At 41.1% G+C, this 25090-nt stretch overlaps 1 protein-coding gene across 5 annotated transcripts in view; it reads right to left on the bottom strand.

Moving 5' to 3' along the window:
• Window positions 1-3828: 3828 nt before the first annotated feature.
• CEP170B (centrosomal protein 170B) overlaps window positions 3829-25090 on the bottom strand; it is an 81090-nt gene continuing 59828 nt past the window's right edge. For 2 of the 5 annotated variants that reach the window (XM_059723290.1, XM_059723289.1), the window contains exons 14-21: window positions 23053-23299; window positions 19985-20144; window positions 14621-14659; window positions 13784-13927; window positions 11317-11405; window positions 10530-10623; window positions 9621-9672; window positions 3829-8066 (exon numbers count right to left, since the gene is read on the bottom strand). In XM_059723290.1, coding sequence (XP_059579273.1) covers window positions 7831-8066; window positions 9621-9672; window positions 10530-10623; window positions 11317-11405; window positions 13784-13927; window positions 14621-14659; window positions 19985-20144; window positions 23053-23299 — 1061 coding nt within the window. In that variant the 3' untranslated portion in view covers window positions 3829-7830. The remainder of the gene's footprint in view (window positions 8067-9620; window positions 9673-10529; window positions 10624-11316; window positions 11406-13783; window positions 13928-14620; window positions 14660-19984; window positions 20145-23052; window positions 23300-25090) is intronic. The other 3 variants (XM_059723292.1, XM_059723291.1, XM_059723293.1) reach the window with 3 other exon arrangements.

The following is a 25090-nucleotide window of genomic DNA, read 5'->3' as shown; positions in this document are numbered from 1 at the left end:
CCTGCATCACTTCTGTTGACAACCAACTGGGACTCTCTCATTTCCCTTCTATACACAAGGTAAATCCCTCTCACCTAAAGTCTCTGTCCTTCACTTCAACCCATACCTGTTACTTCCTCCTTCTGCAAAGCATGCTGGGCCCCAACATTTGCTGGAGAGAAAAATAGACTATAAACATGTTGTACTGGAAAGTTAGTTAAGCAGAAGCTACTAATTTAAAATGCTCCCGTCACTAATGGTAGGCAATAGGTATTTTCAGAATGCTACACACCTGGTTATTTGAATACAGCCACAAGCGGCAAAAAGCACCAGGGGCCAGATGTACATTATTAATACAGTGAAAAGTTTGAGGCAAAAAAAGGTTCTTTTTGGTGGTGGTGTTGCCAAAAAATGCATATGCAGATCAACAAAACATTTACAAAAAAAATCACTTCAAACTTACTGAAGTCGTTTCAGTTGGAAAAAAACCCCAACAAACAACAAACACTTTTTTCTTCATTTCAAGGTCATGTTCCATTTTGGAAATTTACCTGGATTTAAAAAAAAAACCACAACCCATAAACTATAAAAGAATGATAAAATTGTAACTGAAACAGTTTAGGGTTGAACAAAACATTTTGCTCAACCTCAAATAATTAATTTTGGCTTCACTTTGGTTGGAAAACAAACACACAAAAAACAAAAACAGAACATTTCAGGTTCATCAGAAAGTAAATTTAAAAACAATTATTCAAACAGGGCTAACTATTAATCCTTTAGAAAAGAAGCATGCTGCTGTTCTGTTCCCATCAATGATTGGAAAGGATGCCCTTTGTGTAGTAGCTGCCACCCACAATTTATCAAGGATAGAAACTTATGCATCTCACTGGGTGATGAATGAAGTCTCCAGTATGTTTCTTCCCACTTTACAGTACCCCTGGTTTGTTTTTAGGAGGCACAGGCACTTGTTCCAGGCTACCTCCTGGGCTTAGGGATGCTTTTAGAGCCAGAGAATCACCAAACTGGTCTCATCCTAAACCCCGCCCCAGCAAAATATCCCTCTTTCACTTTCTGTAAGCACACATATGGCATTTGATTGCGACCCCAAGCAGCATCCGTCAGGCCAGCTAGCAGAGGGTGTGAGAAAAAAACCCCAGAAATTGCACTCTAAATTTATCGAGTGAGCAGCATCCCCAAATATAGCAGCACCAGTGCTAGCATGGACAAAGCTGCACTTTAGGCCTGTAGAGCTTTTCCCGCAGTGGGTTTGCAAAGTGGCAGCTACATTTGCGGCTGCCTAGCTGGCGTGGGCAAATCCCCCTGAGCGCAGAAGCGATTATGATTTGGCTGTTATTTCTGCCATGGTGTGTATAGAGGATTGGGGGGAGGGGGGGATTTCAGAGCAAACAGCTCACAGCAATGGTCAGCAATGTTTTCTAGCAGTGGGCAGGAGCTGGCTGCTGCCACTGCCACAGGCCGTGGTGTGGGCAAAACCACCTGCTGCTGGACTGCCCCGAAGTCCCCCACTGCTGAAAAGCTGCTGAAGCCCCACAAAAGCCCACTGGGTCTGTGGGCCAGATCTGGCCAATGGGCCATATGCTGCTGACCCCTGCCCTGCTGATCGATTGCTCCTTTGGCAAGAACTACATTTTTTTTTTCAAATTAATATCAAGAAAGGTACTGCTTGTAAAAGGGAAGGAAGTACTGTAGCTGCACATGGCATCATCTTTTTGCTTTACATTAAATATATTCTAGAAGCAGTGACCCCCCCCCCCGCACAGACTCACTTTTCTTAAACTATCTTAGGTAGGTGCCTAGGCCCCTTTGAAAGCCTCCATAATTTCCCCATGTAGCTTGTTTCACTGCCCTACTGCTCGAACAGTTCAGGAGCTTTCCCAGAGATTCACCTGCTTTGCCATAACTCACTCTTTGCCATGCATCCTCCTCCTAGTGGCTAGGGAAACAATGTTTCTTTACCTCCATCCTTCTTTTCCTTCATCTTCTCTATATAGTAGCATTTCAGATATGTCTCTCTTCTCTCGGTGGTGGCAGATGACAGAACAAGGAGCAATGAACTTAAGTTGTAGCACAAGAATTTTAGGTTAAATATTAGGAAAAACTCTCTCAGTAGGAGGATAGTAAGGCACTGGAACAAGTTACCCAGAGAGGTTATGGAACCTCCATCCTCGGCAGTTTTTAAGACGTGGGTAGACAAAGCCTTGGCTGGGATGATCTAGTTGGGGATGGTCCTGCTTTGAGCAGGGGATGGATAGATGACTTCTGGAAGTCCCTTCCAAACCTAAATTTTCTACGATTATATGAAGGACTCCATATAAGCAATATGAGGCCTTTTTTTTTTTTTTTTTTTTTTTTTTTTTTTTTTTTTTTTTACAGAAATGCAATTAACAAAAAGTGAGTTCAAATTCAGACATCACTGCTTAGTTTAGGAAATTAAGTTTGAAAGTCAGGACTCAAATCAGAAGTCCTTGGCAATGAGAATAATTCCCAATGTCATGGAGCTACTCCTGTAACAGAATGAAGAATCAGGCACACAAATGTCTTATGCAGGCCATACAATCCTGAAATATTATTATTTTTACTCAGCCAATTAAAAAAATAAATGAGATGCTTGCACAGTTGGTTTGAAAGGGCTCTTTGCACTTTAACATGTACAATTATTGTCTAGTGGGCATGGACAGAGAAAAAAAACCCAATCATATCATTGTAAGCGGAAAGAGTTCCACAGTTTTACTTTCATTTGTCTGATTCTGTTTCATGATAAGTAGAAATGAAACTAAGGCAGTTTACCCAAAAATGGAGCAGAATTGAGTTCCTACCATTTAGCTTCATTGCTTGCGAGACAGGAAAGGACAGACAAAAGGGTTATAAAGGGTCAACTGATATGTAGTGAAGAGCAGCAGGCCTATTGTATAAAGGTGCAGAGACAACACAGGAAAGATAAAAATCAGCGCTGCATTTTAGAGACTGTGGGGGCTGTGTCTGTAAATGTGTTAGATGCATTGCTCCAAAAGAACCTGTGAAATCATTTTTAAAAATGCTGCAAACATAAGGAAAATGAAAACCCACCCCCATTACTAATAGGAAAAGCTAATCTTATGGTCTGGGGCTCTAAACATCAAATTTCTACTTTTCAAGGGCCCAGTCCAAAGGCCACTGGGATCAATGGAAAGACTTTGGTGGATTTCAGCTGGGCTTTCTATCAGGCTGTGAAAAAACTGAACACAAAAATGATTGACTTCTTTGCAGTATTTTGATTCAACAGTGGGACTATCTACTACCAGTTTCATCGGCTTTGCATGCCGCCTTAGGCTGTTTGGTTACAAGGGTGGATGGAGCTGAGGAACCCGGAACAGAGTTCCACTTCTGTAACGATGTGCGCAGCGTAAACTTCTGGAGCTCCTTAGAGAGACTGCAGAGGAGGAAACAACACTCAGGACTCCAAGAGAAGACTAAAGAATTTGAGTATGAAAAGAAATGATAGTTAAATAGTGAGGCATGTCAAATCAGGTGGGACTTAAACCCTAAATATGCCATTGTTAGTTATAAACGATGAATCAGATACTCCAACCTTCAGTGTGAACCCAAATATTTAGATTTAAAAAAAGGTTTAAGTACAAGAGAGTCCTTTTTTTTTTTTTCCAGGTCGCTGTCCCTGCAACTGAGTATCCCTGCAGGAAACCCTGTGCTATTGAACTAGGCTCTACGAGATCAACAGGTATGAATCTAATTGCATTATGATCTTTCTTGTTACAGCAGAAGATTAATAGAAAATTGTTTGGAGAACTAAACTATCTCACAGAGTTCATATTAAAAAAACCCAGAATCATATTTGTCACATGATAAAAGGATGATTTATTAGAGCAACTTTATGATAAAATTATATAAAATAACAATTTATTTCTTTAAAGACATCCACAATATCACCTCAGAACAAAATGTACAGATACTGCCTATAATCCAAACAAAATAAATTACCTTAAAAAAAATGTGGGTGGGAGAAGAAGAGGAGGAGAGGGGAACGATGGTGCGAGAAACTAATCAAAATTGTACACAAGATTTCAAGAAGAGGGTGCGGAAAGGAGAGACAGTCAAATCAATTCAAGTTATACAAATGTGTTTCAGCTTTACTCTCCTACAGCTTGGCTTGCATTGTGTAGCATGCAAATGGAATGATCCAGTGAACAGTTTAGAACAGCAGAATCAGCAGCATAACAACAGCAGATAGCCAGATACACACAATTCAGCACAGGGCACATCAGAAGTGAACAGGGAATTAAATTATGTAATGATTTTGCAAAACATTATTTGCTGAAATTCAAAAATATCTAATGTGATCTACAAAAAATAAAAGAAGAAAAAACAAGCATCTTGCACTTCAATATTTCTAATGATTCTATTTTTCAGTAAGCTGTTTGTAAACATTCGGTAAGGTTGTGTTTTTTATTAAAATATTCAAGGATGATACAGGCTTTATTTTCATTCAGAGCATGACCACAACATAATGTTAGTGTAGACACACTTGGATGCCTGCTCACAAAGCATTTCTACATTCTCTCAGGAATTTACATTCATTCCATCACAACAAAGTAACAAGAGTTTTACATTTGAAAACAATCTCAAAGAAAGCGTGGTTTTCAAGTAGAGTAAAAGAACGAGGCCTGGGATTTTCCAGATGCTAAGGACAGGAATCAAATGAACCCCATCAACATTCAGGAAAAGGTGAACATCTTCAAAAATCCCAGCCTAAATTATTTTTATTCAAATATATATAAAAAAATATGAAAACAACATACAGCCAAAATAACTTCCATATAAGTGACACATCTGTCGAACTCACTGAAAGCTTGCCACCACCTGAAAGTCTAATCTAGTGCCTGTTGAAGCCAATGAAGATCTTTCCATTGACTGTCAAGGCCATCGAATCAATCACTAAATGCTTGAGATATTCACATTAGGACTGGACATAGGCCTTTTTTTATAATCATATACAGTACCGTTTAGAAGAATGAACAACAGATAACGTTTTACAATTATGTGGCTTGCTCTTTGGCTTAATTGCAGCAGACAAATGTAGAGTGAGGTGCACTTTGTAATTAGTACCAAAAGCTACGTTTCATCATTGAAACAAGTGCAAAGTAGGATTGCGTTTAAAACAATCTTGAAAAGTTTTGAATGTGAACTCTGCCGGGAAACAGGTGTTTTATCTATTGGTTCTGTCGCACTGAACAAGTGCTGAAGTGAAATAACATCAAATTGTGCTTCCTCCCGTGTGCACACATCAAAATTAGTGTTTTCTATACTCATTGTTACATTGTTATTGCCACTCATTTTAAAAGGTATCATGTTGTATGCGTCTACCCACTTGGCATGAAGATGCTGGTAGAGTACCTCAAAAACAGAGCAAAGAGCAATAATAGCCGAGTACCTCTAAGCCAGGAAAGGAGAAACTGATAAGTTTCAAGCGAAACTAAACAGAAGTGATTGTTCTATAAAAAATAATCTGTCAAGAAACAAAACCACCAGAGCAGAGCCATCAACATGGGATCAGTGTGATAGAAAGTAAAAGCAAATAAAACTAGATGTTTTTGAGTGAAAAAGCAATTATCTGTCTAGAGCAGAAGTGAAACTAATGATCCCTTGAGCTGCTAAGATCCTTCAATTCACAATAAGCTGGAGTTAGCACCTTACTGACTGAGAAGGCCTTGAAAACTAATGGATCCCATGTGTTAAGAGCCATACCAGCACTTATACAATTAACCAAAGACACAGCCAAGTATTTCAGAAGGAGACATCAGAATGAAAAGACAGCAACAACATAGCAGGAAGTCAGGGAGATGCATGCAGGCCAAATTCTTTGTTATTCTGTCAAGTATGATTTACTTCATCCTCCTCCTTTTGAAGACCAGCATACTTATCCGAATCCCTAGCCTAGCGGACAAGCTGTGCCCTCTGTTAGATCACTTGGTCACCGAACCGTGCTTTTTACCCTCAGTCAGCACTTGAAGAGGACACTAGAATGGACTGAATCCGCTTCTGCTAAAATGAGTGGAATACTCCAACTGGCTTCACTGGGAACAGAATCGTGCCCTTTGCTAATATTCATCATATGAGCTTCCCTGCATATATATATATATTTTTTTTTTTTAACAAATTTTTAGCAGAAAAAGCTCAGTTAACTAATCTATCCAGCTGGCCCACCCTGCCCTGCCCCACCCCCACCAATACACAAAAGCAATTAAACTGGGGAAGCTATTTCCACTGGTAAAAATATACTGAGTGAGGGCATAATAGATTTTAGCCTGCTTACCTTCTTCAGTAAATGTGCTTTCCACAACTATGTTGACAGATTTTTTTTACCCAATTACCCGATTTTGTTGCTGTTTCTCAATCAGAATAGAAGAATTAATGTAATAGATCCAGATTCCAAATTGGAAGCAAAAAGCAAAAAAACCAAAAAAAAAAAACAAAAACAAAGTAATTTGCCAAAAGTCCCCCTCCACCAAAAAAACCCACCAAAATCAAATAAAGCCCCCTTTAACCATTATAACCAGACTTTTAACCATTTAGAACTTCAGAATTCAACTGACAGATTGGTATAAAAAGCATTTTTTATGATATACTGCTCAGTGCTGCTGCAAAATAATCCTAAAAAAAAAAAAAATAAAAGACAGACCCATGCCACACTGTAATACCTGCTGCTTTACACTGTTGAATAGGTTCTCAAGAATACAACAAAATGAAGTGTATTCATGCATATCTGGAGACAAAAATCTTATGACAGCACTAGTAATAAAGGCAGAGCTATATTTAAGCCATTATTTTGGAGTGCTGTAGTGTGAACACTTTATTCACAGCCATTATGTGATTACGTTTATTACATGAGCCATCAGAACAGATATTTTTCTTAGTAACTGGGTGATCACAGACAGCTTGCTCTTTAGCTCATTTCCGAGTGATGGCAGCTCAGTATGCAAGATTCCCCACTTTATTTTTTGTTTTTACTTTTTCAAAAAAATGCCATAATACAACACAGTTGTACTGGAAAAATGAGACTCTGGCAAGCTTAACTGTAAAAACTGACCTTCTCATATCTACATCTGTATACCTGAAGCTTTGTGCCTGAAGTATGTTCAGAAATTTTAACTGCATTAATAGTTTTGCATCCATAACATCATACTTAATCTTACACCTTCCCAATGCACAAAACAAAACAAAACCACCACCATCTTTTTTGGATAAAAAGCATGATGCAGATGTGTTCAAAATGGTTCCTTTTTCTTTTTTTTTCTTTTTGCAAAAACACCGAAAACGTTTTCCATACGAGCAAAACAGAAACCAACTGTACTGCATCATCACACAGCAAGATATGCAAGTTGATTCCTACAGAACTGTAATAATGCGCCATGTTTCAATTAAAAAAATGTAGTGTTGACCAAAAAAGGTATATATATTTTTCAAAGAGCTTCATTATAACTGATCAGAAACAAAGCTATAAACAGGCTAATGCAAGAACACTTTAGAGCTTCAGCAGTAGTGAATGGAGGATATACAAAGCCTGTTATTTTTATGGCACGTCAGAAGAATTGAAGTGAGTTGCTTTCTCAAAATCATAGCTTGCCTCTATGCTGAATATGTGCTGCTCCACAGTGCTAGTCTTGATTAAAAGGCATACACAGACTTGCCATTCACCCACACAGCATAGATCTTTTTTTTTTGTGCAACGTGTTAGCAATCTAAACAACTGCTCCACACAAAAACTGTCCACAACCACTCGTACACAATACTAACGCCACAGTAAATTACAATAGGACTGCAATACAAAATAGTGTGTCAGATCACATATTTCTTTCCATCTGAAATGAAGTTAGAATCCTGCAAGCTAGAAGATCCACAGTTCGATTTTTGAGTGTAGTTTCTAATCTGAACTGGGGACAAAGTCTCCAGCGTGGACCCAGCCATGTTAACAGTCCTGCCTGGAGGAGCACTAGATTGTTTAGCAGCAGAGGATGCTTTGTTATTTGCAACCACGTCCAAGTTCCCAGTGGGGTCAATGATTGCATTTATAACTGTGGAAAGGGGAAAAGAGAGAGAAAGATTAGCAACATTCAAGAATGTTTTTAAATAGAAAAAAAATTCTCACTTTCAAAACTAAGTGATTCTTATTTAGCCACAGCACTCCATTTTCTGTATAATTAACCCTGGACCAAATGGAAAACGGGACAAGAAAGTAGGTTAACACCGATAAAGAATTTTTGGGCCGATACCAGTTGCCGATATGCAGCCCGGCAGCTTGGAGATCAATGTCTGGCTGGTAAGTCTGCTGGGGGGAAGGGGGATGGGGGATGGAAGGAGCATGGGGAGCAGATCGAGGCCCATGTGGTAAGGGAGGGAATGAGGCTGGGACAGGGATAGGTGCTGCCCAGCCGGGGCAGGGAAGGACACAAGACACAGCCAGCAGCATGTCCAGGGGGCACAGGAGGGCGCTTCCCATCAGTGTGTGCGCCCTTGGGGAGGTATGGGTGGCATGTGCCCCCTGGATCTGTGTGCAGGGGAAGGGCGGGCTGCTATTGCACACTCATGCACTGCTCTGCACTTCTCTCAGTGGCTGCACTTGGGCCAGGTAGGTGGCAGTGGTGGCACTGGGAGGGGGGCTATGGAGGTGACTCTAGCCACCCCCCCCCCCCCCCACTGCTGCCATATGACCCACTTGGCCTGAGCACAGCCACTGGGAAGTGCCCAGTGCAGCTCCCGTGCTCGAGCCTACAGCAAGCAGTCCACCTTTGCCCTATGCACAGATCCTTGCCTTTCCCGGGGATGCGCAAAGAAGCAGGATCCACACCCCCCCGAGATGAGCCGCCAGCTCCACTACCGCATCCTGCCCCACCCTATCTGGGCAGCACCTCCCCCAGCCCCACTCCCTCCCTCACCACAAGGGTCTTCATCTGCTCCCCTCAGTCCCCTCCACAGACTTAATGGCCAGGAACTGCTCTCTAAGCTGCTGGACTGCAGGCCTGGCTGTGTGCATGCGCAGGGCATTTATCGTCAGCATTATCGGCCACATCAGCGAAAAAAAGCTGATTCCCAATAATGTCAATTTTCCTTTTATCGGTGAACCTCTACAAGAAAGTGCAACCATTCATCAGTCAAGGCATTTTTACATGTTCTTGTTATGTCTCCAGTAAAGATTACGTTTGTATCTCTATAGCATGAAGTTTTACATACACAATTCAAGCCAACACAAACGCTTGCTTAACACTCCAAGGTATGGCATATTGATTGAAGTGATGCCAACCATTTGCCTATTTCAAAGATGAGAAGCTTTTTTTACTCCATGTTGTAGTGCAATTGCAACAGACCTGAATAAAATGTTTCCACAGCAATCATTTCCAACTACCAGAAATCAGCAATTTTCTCTTTACATTTGAAGTAGGGGAAAAAAAATCCCACCACTTTGTATATACACACACACACAAACATGTACACACTCTGAATAAGATTACTTGACATTTAGAAAGCTTAAACTGACAAACCAACCAATAAACCTTGTTAAGGGATTTTAGAATATTTTAGTAAGTCACTTGCATATAAGAGACCAACTGAGAACATTGTAAATTACCAACCTTCAAGTTGTTTCTGAACTCTCCTTAACTCCTTTAGAATAGAACTGATTTCCTAGACATGAAAGAAGCCAAGAAGATCAGCTAATTAACCAAATATTCATTTCACCCAGGAAACAAGTCTACATGTAATACTTAACATTTTTCACCTTTCTCTAATGAAGTAAATTCAAACTCAGTTATTCTATTATCAAACAACAATAAAGTTTGTATCTATGTATGAAGGCTTGTTTGGGTTTGAGCTACCATACTTTGCTAAATGTTATCAGGCTGCTCATACAAATGTTAAGACTTCTTTTATTTGGGATTCCAGCTGCCAGTCAGACATATAAACCCCAGTCATACAAAGGGGTTGGCAAGTACAGACATTTTGATCCTGCTCTTAAAGATGTACATGCATCTTTCAGCATGAATAGTTTCACTGAATCATCTGGACTATTTACATGCTTAAAATTAAGCTTATGCTTAAGGCTTCACATTATTCTTGTGGGGAATCCCATTAAGTGAAACCAGGTGTCTCTGTCACAGGCACCCAAACTCTATAGAAGAAGAGAACATGATGGTAAAAAGCCTATGTCCCACCTGCATCAAAGATAACTAATAGTCACATCTTAAAACAGAAGAAGAAAGAAGTTCAAGGTATACATCTGGAGTAACAATCCAGGAAGGTTTTGATTGACTTCAAAGCTCACCATTTTGGTTTCTTATGAATGCCCCTCCCCCCCAGTGATCATGTGCCACTTACTAGGTGTTGAGATGAAGAACTGAGACAAAAGTCTAAGAGACTCTGGCACTGAAACACCATTAAAATTTGTTAAGATAAAGGCATGCATCTGTTTTGAGAATCCCTAATTCCATAGGCTTGTGCTGTGCAAGTCTCTCAGCCCCTTATTTTCTTGTTAAACCCTCTACCTTGTTTGAGGTCTTTAAAATTGGCACTTCATTTTCAGAGTTAATTTTGGCCTCCATCTCCTCCCAGGTCCTTTCAGAGTTCTGAAAGAGAATTCTGAAGCGCACAAGATCACACGTTTTGTGAAAACGCCAGTAAAGTAACCCACGTGTACAGTATCAAGCAAACACAAAACCCAGCCAAGCGGCCCAGTAGATCTACCTTCCTCTTGAATGCAACTCGGAAACAACCCAAAGCCATTCCCCACCTGATGGCTGTTCTATGACCTATGGACTGACAATCTTACCCCAAGAAGGCATCCCAAAATCTATTCTTCATGATCTGCACTCTTAATGAAATTGGAACAGGGGACAGTAGATTGAATGGAATGGAGAATGTACTCCCCTCTTTCTACAGGGGAGACTTCTTTAAAGCAAAGTTAGGATGTACCACTAGAGGCAGCCCATGCTTAAAAATGTCATCAGTTGTCCAGGACTAAGTTGTCAAGTCACATACAGAAAAGCACGTGGCTTTTTGCCAACCTCCTCAGGCAGCATTCTAGGCAATTACCAAAGTCCTAATCTGGCTAAGGCACAGTCTGTCTTACAGGACAAATCGATTGAGAGTGGAAAGTTAATGGCCATATTTTAGTTCCACTCCCTGTGCTGTTCCCCTTCTGTATGCAGACAACCACACCTCCCAAGTATGTCAATTGAGTGTCTTTCACAAGCAGTTAATTAATAACGCCCCCCATTTCTCACACTAACTCCACAGCAAACATACATTTCAAATCCAAGGTGAAATACTTACTTCATTTTTTCAGCCAGGTTTTCTGTATTTTCACGGATTGCATGGGATAATTGCGACACTGGGTTCAACATAAGGTTGTCAAAGATGACCTAAAGGTAAACAGATCAGACTGAAAAAATATCCTCCAAAGTTACTGTTTTTATATTCCAGTTTTGACAAATTATTCTATTTAGACAGAACATAATTCCAAGGGAGGCTTCATCTATATTTAAAGTTCAAAGGCAGATGAGGGAGAATACAGCTTTGCTGTAGCAAGTCCCTGAGAGGATTAGCACTAATCCGCTAAGATTTTATTTTAGGAGTCAAGGAACAGAGGCCTGCAGAACTGTTTCTGGATTCAGAACTGTGTAAGCATCTTTTTCTAAAACCAAAGACCTCCCATGCTTTTAAAACGCCAAAACAAGCAACTAAATACCATACACAAAACAGTTTACAGCTTTACTGTAAATCAAATCAAGTTGGTTTTCTGAGACTAAAGCTGTTAAAGTAATGCTACAACCTTATGTTAGGAAACAATCGTGTTTGGTTACCACCCAGTATTCATGGCCTCAGTAAGAAATGCTTTATATTCTTGTTACATCAGCCTATGCCATCTACATTCACAGCACATCTAGCCAGAAGCACATAAGAAGCATGTTATACATCACTGGTTCCCATGTATTTGGGGGCAATAGTTCAAGCAAATGACCTCAGATTAGTCTAGGGTTGGGTATTTGATTGATCAAATAACATCTGGTCAATTGACCAGTCAAACACTGATCAAACATTGTAAAAAATTGCCAACAGGTCCAAATAATACATAGGAAACGCACAAAATGCCCATTAAGGATGTGGCAAAAAATCCAATTAAAAATCATAGTTTTGTAAAGAAAAATATAAAAAAAGGTAGTTTGTTTTGTAAATTGCTATGATCTTTGATCGGTCAAAAATATGCAGTCAGTTGACGATACTTGACCAGTCTGGCTTGCCAACCCTAGATAAGTCTGCAACCAGCATGTCCCATTCACATTGTTTTACCCCTCAGGGAAGCGCCGCTGGGGACAGGACATGGAGTAATGTTTTACTGAAGACTCGGATGAAAACAAGAAGTTGGGAGCAGCAGAACAATTCAGATTAGCACAAAAGCTAGGTAGGAAGGGCCAGATTCTGCTGTCCCTCACTGGTACCTTGGTCCACCAGCAGTTCCAATGACACGGGCAGCAAACACAATCTCAAGCCACAAACAGTAACTGGGACCAAACCATTACAAGGGCCAAGACTTCCAAAAATGATTAACTTATTGTGGGTACTAAGTCTGAGGCATTTTGAAAGAGAAAGGCCCAATTTTCACATAGCACTGAGGAAGCTTCTCTAGATGGTGTTATGTTGGCACCCAAAAAATGAGTCACCCACAATCAGCAATAACTATTAAAAATCTCACTCCAGAGCTTTCTAAGTTTTCCTAGCAGAATTCCACACAAGACAAACGTTTACGCAGCCTTCCCCCATGGTCAAAGTAGCAAGGACTGAGGGATTTTTTTTTGTCTTCCTCTGTAGTGTGGGACACGGTTCTCTTCCTAAAATCCTCTAAGCCAGAGGTTCTCAAAATTTGCGATACTGTGACCCCACCGGCGACTGATCAATGAGCAGGGGGCGGGGGCTGCCTGCGCACCCACACAGCAGTGGAAGCGGGTGGCACGCGCGGTTGCTCGCAACCCACAGTTTGAGAACCCCTGCTCTAAGCACATCCCGAAGACCAATTACTTCTCTATCAGTGCAGCAGCAGGACTCTAGCCATGCTATTGTGTCCCCTGCTTTTATTGATGGCATGCTGTAGGGCATTCTTGGCGATGCTGGTTTCGGCCCGTGAAGCTGTGTGTGGAAATGGTGAATGGTGATCTGGAGCAACGTTTCTCAACCCATGGGTCTCGACCCAAAAGCCCTAAGAATATATGAAAGGGCGGTAAAAAAAACTTTAAAAATGGATTCTCCTTTAAAGGAGAAAAAAGTGGAAAACTGTGGCTTTTCCTGTGCAGACTGGCAGAGCTCCAGCCTGCAAGGGGCTGTTTGGGGACCCCCATGCCCCACACACAACTCCCGCCCCATTCTACACACCCACCCCTTGCCCCACAAACTAAGGATCTGAGGCCTGGTGTGGGGGCAGTGGGTCGGGACTAGGCACTGATGTTTACAAATGGGTCCTGGTACAAAAAAGGCTGAGAACCACTGATCTGGAGGAATCCTTGTGTAAAAAACTGTTTGCAAGTGCTTGGAACTGGACTCAATGGCCCAGGAGGCTCCTTCGAGTCCTATATTCCCTGCATAAGGGATTCTTTAAATCATATTTCTATGGCTACAAAAGGTCATGGGCTCTGGAGTGTTCGAGTTCTTTGAATTACTGCTTCTGGCAGGTTAAAAAACACAGATACATAGGCTGAAACCTCAGTATTATTATTTGCCAGCTTGTAATTAAAGGAGAAAACCCTGCCTCCTCTCGATTTCTCGTCCTTGTTTTCCTTGAAGGATCCTCTTCTCTGTTATCATTCATGTTTTGATCAAAATCCTTGAGTTCCATTGACCCCGGAGGCACCTTCTGGTAGTTCAGACTTGCTTCTGGAATGTGCTGCACCAGCTTGAAAATAATAAGCAATGAATCAGTCAAAGTTACCCACCGTGTGGATTTAAAAGAGGAAAAAAGCCCCACAAGACGGGCAAAGAGATGGTTGCTGAAGGCACTGCAGATTAAGAAAAGCCCCAAAAGACAGCTGCCCAGCTCCAACCCTGCCGAAGCAGGAATGGGTTCTGAAGCAAGTCACCTAGGCCTTAATCTTGCGAACAGTTACACATGCCTGGGAGTTTCCCATGGAAAAAGAAAAAAAAAAATCACAGCATTTGCAATACCAGGGCCTTTAACCAGTACTTAAAAGCAAAATGTGTGCCTATTATGAATTCAGGACAGAACTAAAAAATATTAATTCCCTAGTCAGACCTGTTCACAATGTCTATTTTACGCTTTACTAGGTCATGCTCTGAGAGATTAAATGCAACCTTAAAAACAGCATTTAAGTTAAGCTGAAGCCATCTGAAGTAATATATGGAAAAGGCAAAATAAAAGCAATAAAACAATTGATAAATGTTTAACAATAGAATGAATAAAAGTAAAAAGAAGGCACACGCATATGCACAGACACACACACACAAGACAACTACTGTTAGGTTAAAATGGATCAAGCTACTTCGACAAACTTTCTAAGAGACAGTCAAGAGAAAAACAGCACTGTTAAAAAGAAACAGCAATACAAAAGAATGGGATGGAAAATTGCACCTGAAATGGATATGCCGGCCGTAAAGATCTACGAGCAATCTGTGTTAAAACAGAAACAAACAGGACAAAGAAATCAATGCTGAAAGAATGACTTTGATAGCAATCATCCAAGAAAGCATGTGTACAGTATCAACCAGAGCAGGTGGCATTCCAAAGGAGCATTCCAGGGGATGCATGTTAAATGTGCCAACATGCGTCCATGGGAAGTCCTAGCATATCAACTTGCATTGTAGCATACTGAGAATGTATTCACCAATCAAATCCTCAGAGATGATTTTTTTTTTTTTACCATTCTACAATTACATCTAAAAGAAATGGATGACACTAAAATGGACTATCCTTGGTTGAAGTCAACACTCTGGGCAGCAGAGAACATGGACTCTAAATAGTGCCTTTGGCTTTTGGGTGGGGATAGCATAGATCTTGCAAGAATGACATTAAAAGAAATAAGGAAGCTTAAGCCTTGGGTAGTATTCAAATACTTACATTGCAAGGCATGGGTTATAAACCAGCCAGATGAGATAAGAACAAAAGTGCTACTGTGCATCACACCAAAGGTCTTTCTAGCCCAGTATCTTTTCTCCAACAAGTAGTAGATGCTTTAGATCGAGATATGAATGAGGCCTGCCTAGAGTGATCCATCTCATCATACCCTTCTGGGCGTTAGCCATCATTGGTTTAGGGATGTCAGAGAATAACTATTCTATTTAATATCTCCCAAAGGACTTGCCATCCATGACTGTTTCATGCAAGGTGAAGAGTATACAACATTCAAGATATTACATTTCTGTAGATTAAAACTGAACAACACAGGGAAGAACTTTACTAGGAGTCTGAAGGCATACAGTGCCTTATGCTGGCAGAGGCAGTGGCAAGGGCATTAGAATGGTAGAAATGATCAGATCAATGCTAACGAGCTCTTTGGAACCATCACAGCATAAATCACATCAATGTCTAGGGACCTAGAACCCCCAGATGCATAAACTGGATTAATTCTCAAGCATTGTGCTCTGCCATTTCCCTATCCATTTGCCTGTATGATGCCAATTACCATCTTTTAGCAGCAGTAGGCAGCCTTTTAAGGCTGAGAACAGGACTGAGGGCAGGCTGGCAGGTGCAGAGAGGTGCTGCTTTTCCCTGTGCCTGCTGTCACGGCCTCAACACAGGGAGAGCACCACTGCTGCCATTACTTCCTTGCATGGGTGCAGGGAAAGCACCTACCATTCCTGCTCTTCCCTATACCCACTGCTGCTGTTTTTCCCTATGCTGGCAATGGGAAAGCAACTGCTGCCAAAGCCCCTGCTGCCTGATTACACCAAAGCCCCATGACCATGGGCTGGATCAAAAGGCTCTGCAGGCTGGATGCAGCCTATGGGCCATAGATTACCAACCCTTGCCTTACACATATAATGCGACAAAACTAACGGAGGACTAAAACACACAGGCTAAGGTTCCAGAAGTGTGTAGTGATGCAGTGTGCCCAACCTGATAGACTTCAAAGTGGCCTAGATTTTACAGCCTAAGTAATTAGCACTGCTTAAACCCAGGCCTCTTTGAAAAGTTCCTTAAAGTAGGCACCTACAAATCAAGGCACCCAAAATTATTACTCACTTTGAACTATGGAGTTTTTACTTTTGCTATATGCATTTTGCCTTGCATAAGCATATCAGGATTCTCAGGAGAACTCAAATCAGGATTCTCAGGGCCTGTACAATCTGTGCAATGCATAACCCAAGCAAACTAAAATCCTCATTAAGTGCACACCTGGCAATTTGAAAAAGCTCATACTTCCAGTCCAATTCAACCCTGGACTTGGAGGAACAAAGCTCAAAATCCCAGTTTTTATGGCACCATTTTTAACTTGGCTGAGAACACAGCTTATTTTAAAATTTTCAGCCAAGTTTGGTAATGAGATGTTAAAAAAATAAAAATCAGTTGGACCTGAGAAACACACCAAGCAGAAGTCCAAAGGGAATTTCAAAGTTGTGTAATAAACCCTTGACAACAACAGTGTAGAATGAAATGAGGTGCTTCTAGTTGGGATATGTAATTATTTCTTATTCTTTTTCCCCTTTTATCAAAAGCAAGGTTACTGCCTCCTGAACAAGCCTTTAAAAATGCAAGAGAATTTGCTCCAGTTTTTCCTACTATGTTCACTATCATGGGCAAAGCAAGACCTTAAATTATTTTCTTCTTACAAAATGACTGGATTTCCAGTACTGGAAAACCAGGGGACTAGCAGAGTTGGCATATACTGTTGTTTCTATGCAGGGTTTGTATAAGCCAGTGGGTCTCTTGTGGTAGAATTCGATTTTTGCGCATGTTTACTACCCGTGTCCTCTCTCAAGCAGACTTCTGCTACACTTAATGCAATTATAATGCCTTGCTTATCAAAGTGTCTCCACCCCAGTCTGCTCCTTCACGTGTAGCATTTAATATGAAGCTGCTTTATAAATACTTCCTGATTAACATTGCTTGGCATCCCTCTCTTGTGAACTTTGGACATCTCTTATTTGCTTTTCTTGCATTAAGCTAAAATAATTATTTCAGCAGGGATTTAGCAGCACACGAAGCTTGCTGAACGCCCCCTTCCCTCTCTCAAGGCATGAGCCTATTACTTTTAATCCAATTTCCTACAGATATTATGCACTTTGATTAAATCCCACCTGAGTCTGCATGTAGTGCTCCTAAGTAACGTAAAGAAAAGATCAAGCCATTCAGCATTAATGGCTTCCTCAACCTCACAGTGAAGTCACTGGAAAATCCCACTGATTTACTCTATTTTCCCACTAATGTAACTTGGCTCCATCTACGTTTGTAATAGTTGGCCTTCCAATATGATTAGTCAGCCAGCTGCTGATGCTGTTGTGAACGTTGTACCATTTAAACTCATTTGGAGCAAGTCAAAAGTCTTTAAAAGGGTTTTAGTTGACTCCTGCTTGCACTCTCTAGAACTGATAGAGCAGGTTAAAAAAAAACAAAACAGGGGTTTTGTGAAAATTTCCATCCCTCCTTTTTCCTGGGAAAAAACTTGTTTAGCTCCCAGTGTTGATTGGAGGAAAGAGGAAGAAGAACTAGTGATCTAGCTAGCAAGACATTAGGGGGAAATATTTCAAATGTGATAAAGGCTCCAGAGTGAGAGAGACCCTCACTTGCACCTCACTTCTTAAAGGCCGGCTTTCAGTGAGGCAGCAGGGATCTTTGTCTGTCTCATGGGCCCCCTTCAAAACTATTCCATTTGTCCAAGTTTCAAAAACATGAATGAAAACCCTGGATCACACAAGATGTCTGCTAAGCACAGCCACTCCATCAATGGGCTTTTTGGTTCTGTTCCTCTGCCCATCGACCTCATATTTGTCCTTGATTTCATCACAGGGAACTTGTCTGTCAAGCATCTCAGCAAAGCGCCCCGCCTCTTACTATTACCATGTAATAAAAACAGGCAAGTGCCTCCATAATGTCAGGAAGTGAGTTTTATCCATTACTCACAGGCATTAAAAGATTTCAGTTGAAACTGGGAAGTAAATGGCACATTTATTGCTTGGCTGCTTAAAAAAAAAAGTTCTACAGGTGCAGCCCTCTTATTCAAGTAGAGCAATAAAGATGTCTTTATCTTGCACCCCAAGGGTATTGTGAAACAACTGAAGTTTGCACGCAAGAGATGGCAGCTCAGGCTGCACTGAGAAAATACCCACTGCTTACAAGCTGGGTCTGGTTTGATTGCAAGTGCAGACAGTACAAACTGCACCTTGTTCCAGGCTAAACTCTGGCACGAGCCTGCCAAAGTAAATGCAATGCGTCCTTCCACTGGGGGCATCTAGGTACTACCCTCATTCAAGCCATAATTTTGCCCACCTCTGAACCTGTTTTATGCATAAAATTAGATATCCCACAGTCGGACTTCCAATAACACCAGTATTCACATCCCCATTTGCTTGTGATATAGACGGGTGCACTTCTGACTCATGTTGGCTAACACAAATCAGCTAACTCAGGTAAAAGCAGCAATGAAGACAAGACTTCGATTTCAACTCAGGTTAGCAAATGGGGCCTATAGAGGAGTGTGGGGTTGACCTTTAGCTGCCAAACCAAACTGACCCTCTGGCTGCCCTGGTTTTCACTGCTTATTTAATCCTAATCAGTTAATCTGAGTTAAGAACATGCCCTCTTTTTTTTTTCTGACAGTGTGGACCCTCTGCTAACAGGAATACAGCAGGGCTTGGTTTAAATGTAAAAATGTAAGTACATTTCAGCATATACCATGAGGAAAGAGAAACCAATCTGAAAGGGAACTTCTAGAGCTGGTGGGATAGGGGGCCCATGAAGTCAGCAGAGTCAAATCCCTTTTAAAGGGAATGATCTATAAGACCAGCCTTGCTTTAGAGAAATTATTCAGCCTACTGTCTTTCAGTAGGAGAGGAGTCCTACCTGGGCAAAACTGTATGAACACAGAAGGGGAGTTACTTAAACATTTGCAAAGTACTTGGAAACATTTGGAGGAGTGGTGCTGTAGAGTAAGGCTGTCAAATATACTGCCTCTGAGCCATATCTAGCCCAGAGCACTGTGTTGTCTAGCCTCCCAGAAGAGCTGGACATTTGGGGGTAAGAGGTGACTGATGGCTGCATTATTCCCCATAGGCCACCACTGTCACATCCAGATCCAGCCCACAAGGATGGGTGATACCCCTGCTGTAGAGGTACAAAATGAGATACCTGCTGCTAAGAAAAAGCACATGTTGTAAACAGCTGGAGTGCTTACTGCCAATGCCTTTGTTTTAGACACATTAAGAGGAAGAATTCTCTTTCCCTCTCCCCCTAACTCAATGCCCCATAGTCCAGTGAGACTACAGAGACAGAAGGCCACTAAGCCAAGCTCACACCACCCAGAAACAAAACCCTACATGAAAGTCAGCACACCACTGCACCCCACCACCCAGAAACCTATCCCCTACATCTGCTAATCCAGGAAGACTCCTAGACCAAGGCCTGAGCAGGAGGCTTTAAGTACTTGAGAAGCATACTCCTTTACCCTTCAACTAAAAGGCTGTGCTTTTTGCTGAACACTAAAATAAGACTGCTGTTTTCCCATGGCTGAGTGAATCTGCCACAATCTGCCAGGGAACTATGTGATTTGAGCCAAGCCAAGGAAAAATTCTTGCTCCTCTCTCTGTGCAAACTGGCCCGGGCAGAGAGATGCCAGGACAAAATGCACATGCAATAAATTGACAGTGTTCTTTTGCTGTCTCCTCTCTCCTCCTCCCACACCCCGGTGCCTGGCATTGTAGCCCCTGAACTCATCACACAAATGTCCCCATCTCTCCCTTAATTTTGTGGCTGAGATTTTTGCCCTTTCAGCTCTCTTACCTCTTCCCTCGCTGATATAGTAGAAGCAGGGGTGTTGGGCACCGAACTGTGGGAGGTACTTGGTCCAGTTCCTGAAGAGCTCTGAGAATCCCCGTCTCCAGCGACATCATGAATCTCTCTAGCAAGGATGGCTACATCTTTCACCAAGGTTTGGCTTAATCTGTAGCACACAGCATAGCACAAGCAGAGCCATTAGACAGCATTGTCTCTTCCAAAGAACTTTATATGAACCTGCTGAGAGTCACTAGTGTACGGTGGTAGCTACAAATGATTCTTTATTGGACCCAAAATCTGAAAGCTATATGAATGACATCTCTTTGCTGGGGCTACTATGAGCTTTGGGTCTCACCCTGAGGCAGAACAGACACTTTTGGCACTGCTGCCATCTCTTGGGTGCTCTGAGAAGCGCTACCCAGCAAGACATGCTAAGGCAGGGGTGAGCAATTATTTTGACTCGAGGGCCACTTTAGGAATCTGGGTGAGCTGTTGCAGACGAGGGCAGTGGCTGTATTTTGCCCATCCATATGCTAAGGGGAGGTGCCAAGTTACTCAGCACACCCAAGATCACTTTCAGTTCTTGAGATGGCCTCCTCCGTATCCTAGCATCTGGTAAAAGGAAGTCAGCAATCTTCTGGTGGCTCTCAAGTAGTGGACTTTCCACTGCCAGTAACAAGGTTCTCAGCAGAAGCAGCCCACAGCCACCTGGGCTCTAGAGCAAGGGTGGGCAATTATTTCAGGCAGAGGGCTGCTTACAGAGTTTTGCCAAGCCATCGAGGGCTGCATGACAGGCAGCCAGGGCCAGATAAATATTAATTTTCTAATTTTTTTAGGGGCCCTGCTGGCCGGATAAAATGGCCTGGCGGGCCACATCTGGCCCATGGGCCTCATTTTGCCCACCCCTGCTCTAGAGCGAAGAGGATTCAAAACCATAATGTTTTCAAAGGAAGCCCATCCTACTAGCTCTATGTAACACCAGGAAATGCTCAGTTATACTGATAACCAATAGATAAAGGGCTTTATTTTAGAATCATGATCAACCTTAAGGTCCCCCTTATACCTTAAAAACCATGCACACAAAATGGGAGACTGACAAAAACTTAGTGCAAAAAATATTTTCATGGGTTCTTCTGAGATTTCATTGACTTCAAAACCTGAAACACCCCTCCCCTCCCCCTGCGTGAAGAACCAGACTCTCCAAAACAATAGTAAACTTCTCAAAGCTCCCACAGATAAATCCTGATCTTGTGTAGAGACACTCATAAAGCAAAACTGAATATGGTGAAAGATGTAAAAGGCCTGATAACAAACTAAGCCTTTAAAAACTTTCAAGAGTGATTAGTAATTTAGGATCCTGAAGCAGACATTTTAGAAGGACCTGATTTTCCAGAGGTACCATCCAAAACTCAGGGCCCCTGGGAAACTCCAGTTAGCACCTAAGAATGAAGACCTCACTGACTTTTCAAAGCTTGATTTAGATTCCAAAAATTATGTCTAACAATTGTATGTGTTACCAACACAGCTTTAAAACGGCTGATGTTGTTTTTCTTTTTATCTTAACAGTATTCCCTAAAAAAAAATCTCCCCCACTGGTTACTTTAATTTTAATGTTTTGTGTTTTTTTGACTAGTCAGGCAACGGAATAAAACCATGAGGTCACCAAAATATTTTGAAGGAACTTCCTCCGAAACAAGTTGTATATTTGCACTAATTAAAATAATACTTAGATGAGATGCATGTCTAACAAACCAACTGCACTTGTCCGTTTCTGAAACAGTTGTGATGGGATGCATCAATTATGTGATTACGCTCATTGTAAACAAGTGGAATTTTTTCTTTTAACGTTCGCTGAGAAGTTTAAACCACTCCCAGTTAATTCAGGAGCAGCAGCGGAAATCAGAGCTGCAATTAAGAGCCAGACTACTTGACCGAGTTCTCCATAAAGTGTTCAATGTGCCGTGCCAGACAAATCTGATGCAACCTCTTATTTATAGCTTCTGCAATCTAAAGTGCTTTCTCTCTCTCCTAAGAAACCTTGCTATGAAGCAACAAGTCAATAATTTTTTCTCCTTTCATCGAACAGCACAGGGGACACAAAATGCTGTAAGCTTTAAATTGAGTTGAAATTATCTATAAACAACATTTATTAAAGGAAAAATCCCTTCAGACAAGTGGTACAGAGAGTACAGATAACATAGGAAGACACACTGCAGGTCACAGGACTCCTAAACTGAAAGTATTTAACCCATGGCAGACAAAATCTAATTTCTACACAGTAGAACCTGGATACTATTAGGTTCCTGCCGCTCCCCAGTGAAGATGAGGGTTTGCGAAGGATCTGAATACAGGGCTGCAGCTAACACCTGCAGGGGACTGACAAAGTGCCCCAGCTGCTTACTATGGCAGATTGCAAACCATCTGGATATGAATGATCCGAGTTCTACTGTTTCTGGAAAGCTAGCACTTTTTACAATATTTTTTATAAAGCTGGAAAGCTAGCATTTTTATAATCCAATTGTGCAATATCACACCTAGACAAACAGTGCACTGCCAAGCATTTCCAAGTTACAAGATCTCATTATATAATGGCCACCATGGCTCCAGAACCTACTTCATGCAAGCTCTCAGTGGCTTCAAAGTCTGCTTATTTAGATGTGATTTAAGAGAAGGAAAGGAATTTGTTTGAGTGGTCAGAGCATAGGACTAAGATCAAAATTTTGGGGTTCTATTCCCAAATCTGCCCAGACAGTGAATTTGAGGCATATCCCCATTATCTTTGTATAACATCTGACAAGAAGAGGCCATCCAATATCACTTGCCTACCTTACAAGTACTGTAAGGCTCAATTCCTTTAAATCTCAACTTATATATTTATATTTTTAAATGTTTCAATGAAAAGGGGAAAAAAAAAAGATCAGATGAGCAGGAACCAGGTGAAAAGTTATTCTCCAACCACATTCATTTCTGTAATACTGATAATCCCTCTGTTCTTCCCCGTCTGGTTCAAACACCCAGGTAACCCAACAGACTTGCATTCTGACAGTGGCTTGACACCCCACATTCCAGCTCACCTGGCGATTTCCGCTATCTCTGCTGTTTGTGCAATGAAATTGTAGGGGTCAGCTTCATCAAAGTCTTCATCATCATCCGTTTCTCTCCCATTGTGCTTCTGTCGGCTTAGCCCAGAACCACGTGTCCGCGGCGTCTGGGTAGCTGTTGAAGTATGGGAGCGTTTGTGTTTAGGGGAGCTGTGGTTTGAGCCATACTCCTCCTCAGAAGTAGAAGTGTAATCTGAGCCCTGCAGTCTCCTCCTTGAAGCTTATAAGAAATGAATTGGTTTCAGATGAAGAAAAGTAGTAGGACTAACTATGAAGAGCAACACAAAAGGTAATATATAACCTAGCCCAAGAATGTAAGAAGAGGTCTGGAGAGTTTCTGTGCATCTTTTTTTGTTCAAGGAAAGGTTGGCCAGAGTTTTTTTAGAACAAACTGTTCATACTTTAATGGCTTTGCCAAAACACTGCAAATTTGAAGCCAAAAAATTCCAGGGGAAAAGTGTGCCATCTGCATTAACAGCAGCAGGCAAAAAGGTTCTGGGTGGCCTCATTTCCTATACGCAGAAACTCCATATGAATTTGTTAGATTCCTAGAAATCCCCCACAAAAATCTTTTCTACAGAGAGCCCAATTTTCAAGTGTGCTAAGCATCTTAGAGGAGAGCTGTCAGGAAAAATAAGAAGTGAGATTTCTGTGGTGCTTAGTCTCATTTTGTGAAAATGTGCACCTGTTTTCATTGCATTTTACCATTCTTTAATAGGATTTCAAATTCCTTGCTGAAGTTTTCAAAGGAACGCTTAATACTAGCCCCAAGGTCCTTAAAGTGAAGAGAAAAGCCTCTCTTCATTCTAAGAGATTTTGAAGCAAGTAGTTCAGAATTCAAATACCTATTTTAGGTATCTAAGTATGATGTTGGTCGGATGCCTTCCTTTGAAAACTGGGCTCCCAGGATTTGTTTGATTGTTCATATTCTATTACAATAGTTGTTAACAACAATTTCTTCCTTTTTTACATGCTGGTGTGAGGATCCATAGAACACAAAAGCAGCCAGTGTATTTAAAACAACAAAGTGTGATCTGAATTCATTTAAAAGCTTCACTATGTTACCAAGATTGAAACACCACACCACTGCATTCTAATAAAGCCAACACCACTGCAGTGACATAGCTTATGTAGTTTAAATGAAAGCATTATATTTACCATACAAAATATGGACAGTAACTACAAACACACAGTTACTATTCAACTAAGAATGCTTCCAAAACAAATGACTATCTTGATTCCAGCCCTCTAATCAGGACCAAATTTAACAGAAAAACCAAGCTGCTCACAATTTAAATTCAAGGAATTAAAAAAAAAGTCACTAAACTTGAGAATCAAAGGGTTATTCTTGCATTCCCAATTCTCCTTTCACCTGTATCAGCATAAATCAGAATTTTGTCCACTGACATTATTGGACTTATGCTGTATAAATCCAATGCAAGAAAACATATCTGGCCTTAGGCTTTTAGAATATATGCTTGAAGTTATGTTGACAATCTCCCGACAACTCATTTACAGTGGTTTTAAGATGGCCTAGCAATAATCTGGCATTTTACATCTTGTGGTCATGCATCTCACTCTGTTTCTTTGTTGGTAAGATTAATTTTCCTATGGGAATGGCTGGAAGTAATCTTTGTTAGCTAAGCATTTTAAGACATCCTTGAGCAAGTCAGCTTCATCCATTTCGCTACCTTCAGTGTCAAAGCACATTGTATTTAAATTGTTATTGTATCACAGTAAAAATTCCTTGACAACATTGTGTAACATTTAAGCCTATACAAGTTTCTTTTTTAGTCCTAGAATCAATACTGGCTGTTCATTCACTATAAATACGTCATTAGTACAAAAACACATATTAAGCAGTGTCTACAGCACTACACAACTTAGAGTACCCCAGTCTATGTAGAACTTGTGCAAGGTCCAGAAGCCTATCAAAGAATTAGAAAGTTAATATTTTAGAGTAATTAATTTAAAGGAAAGAATTAGAATTATCCACCATAATTAAACACAG

This window comes from Alligator mississippiensis, chromosome 2 (assembly GCF_030867095.1).
Source record: "Alligator mississippiensis isolate rAllMis1 chromosome 2, rAllMis1, whole genome shotgun sequence".
Lineage (NCBI taxonomy): Eukaryota > Metazoa > Chordata > Crocodylia > Alligatoridae > Alligator > Alligator mississippiensis.
Note: the sequence above shows the minus strand (reverse complement) of the source record. Positions and strands in the feature narration are given on the sequence as shown.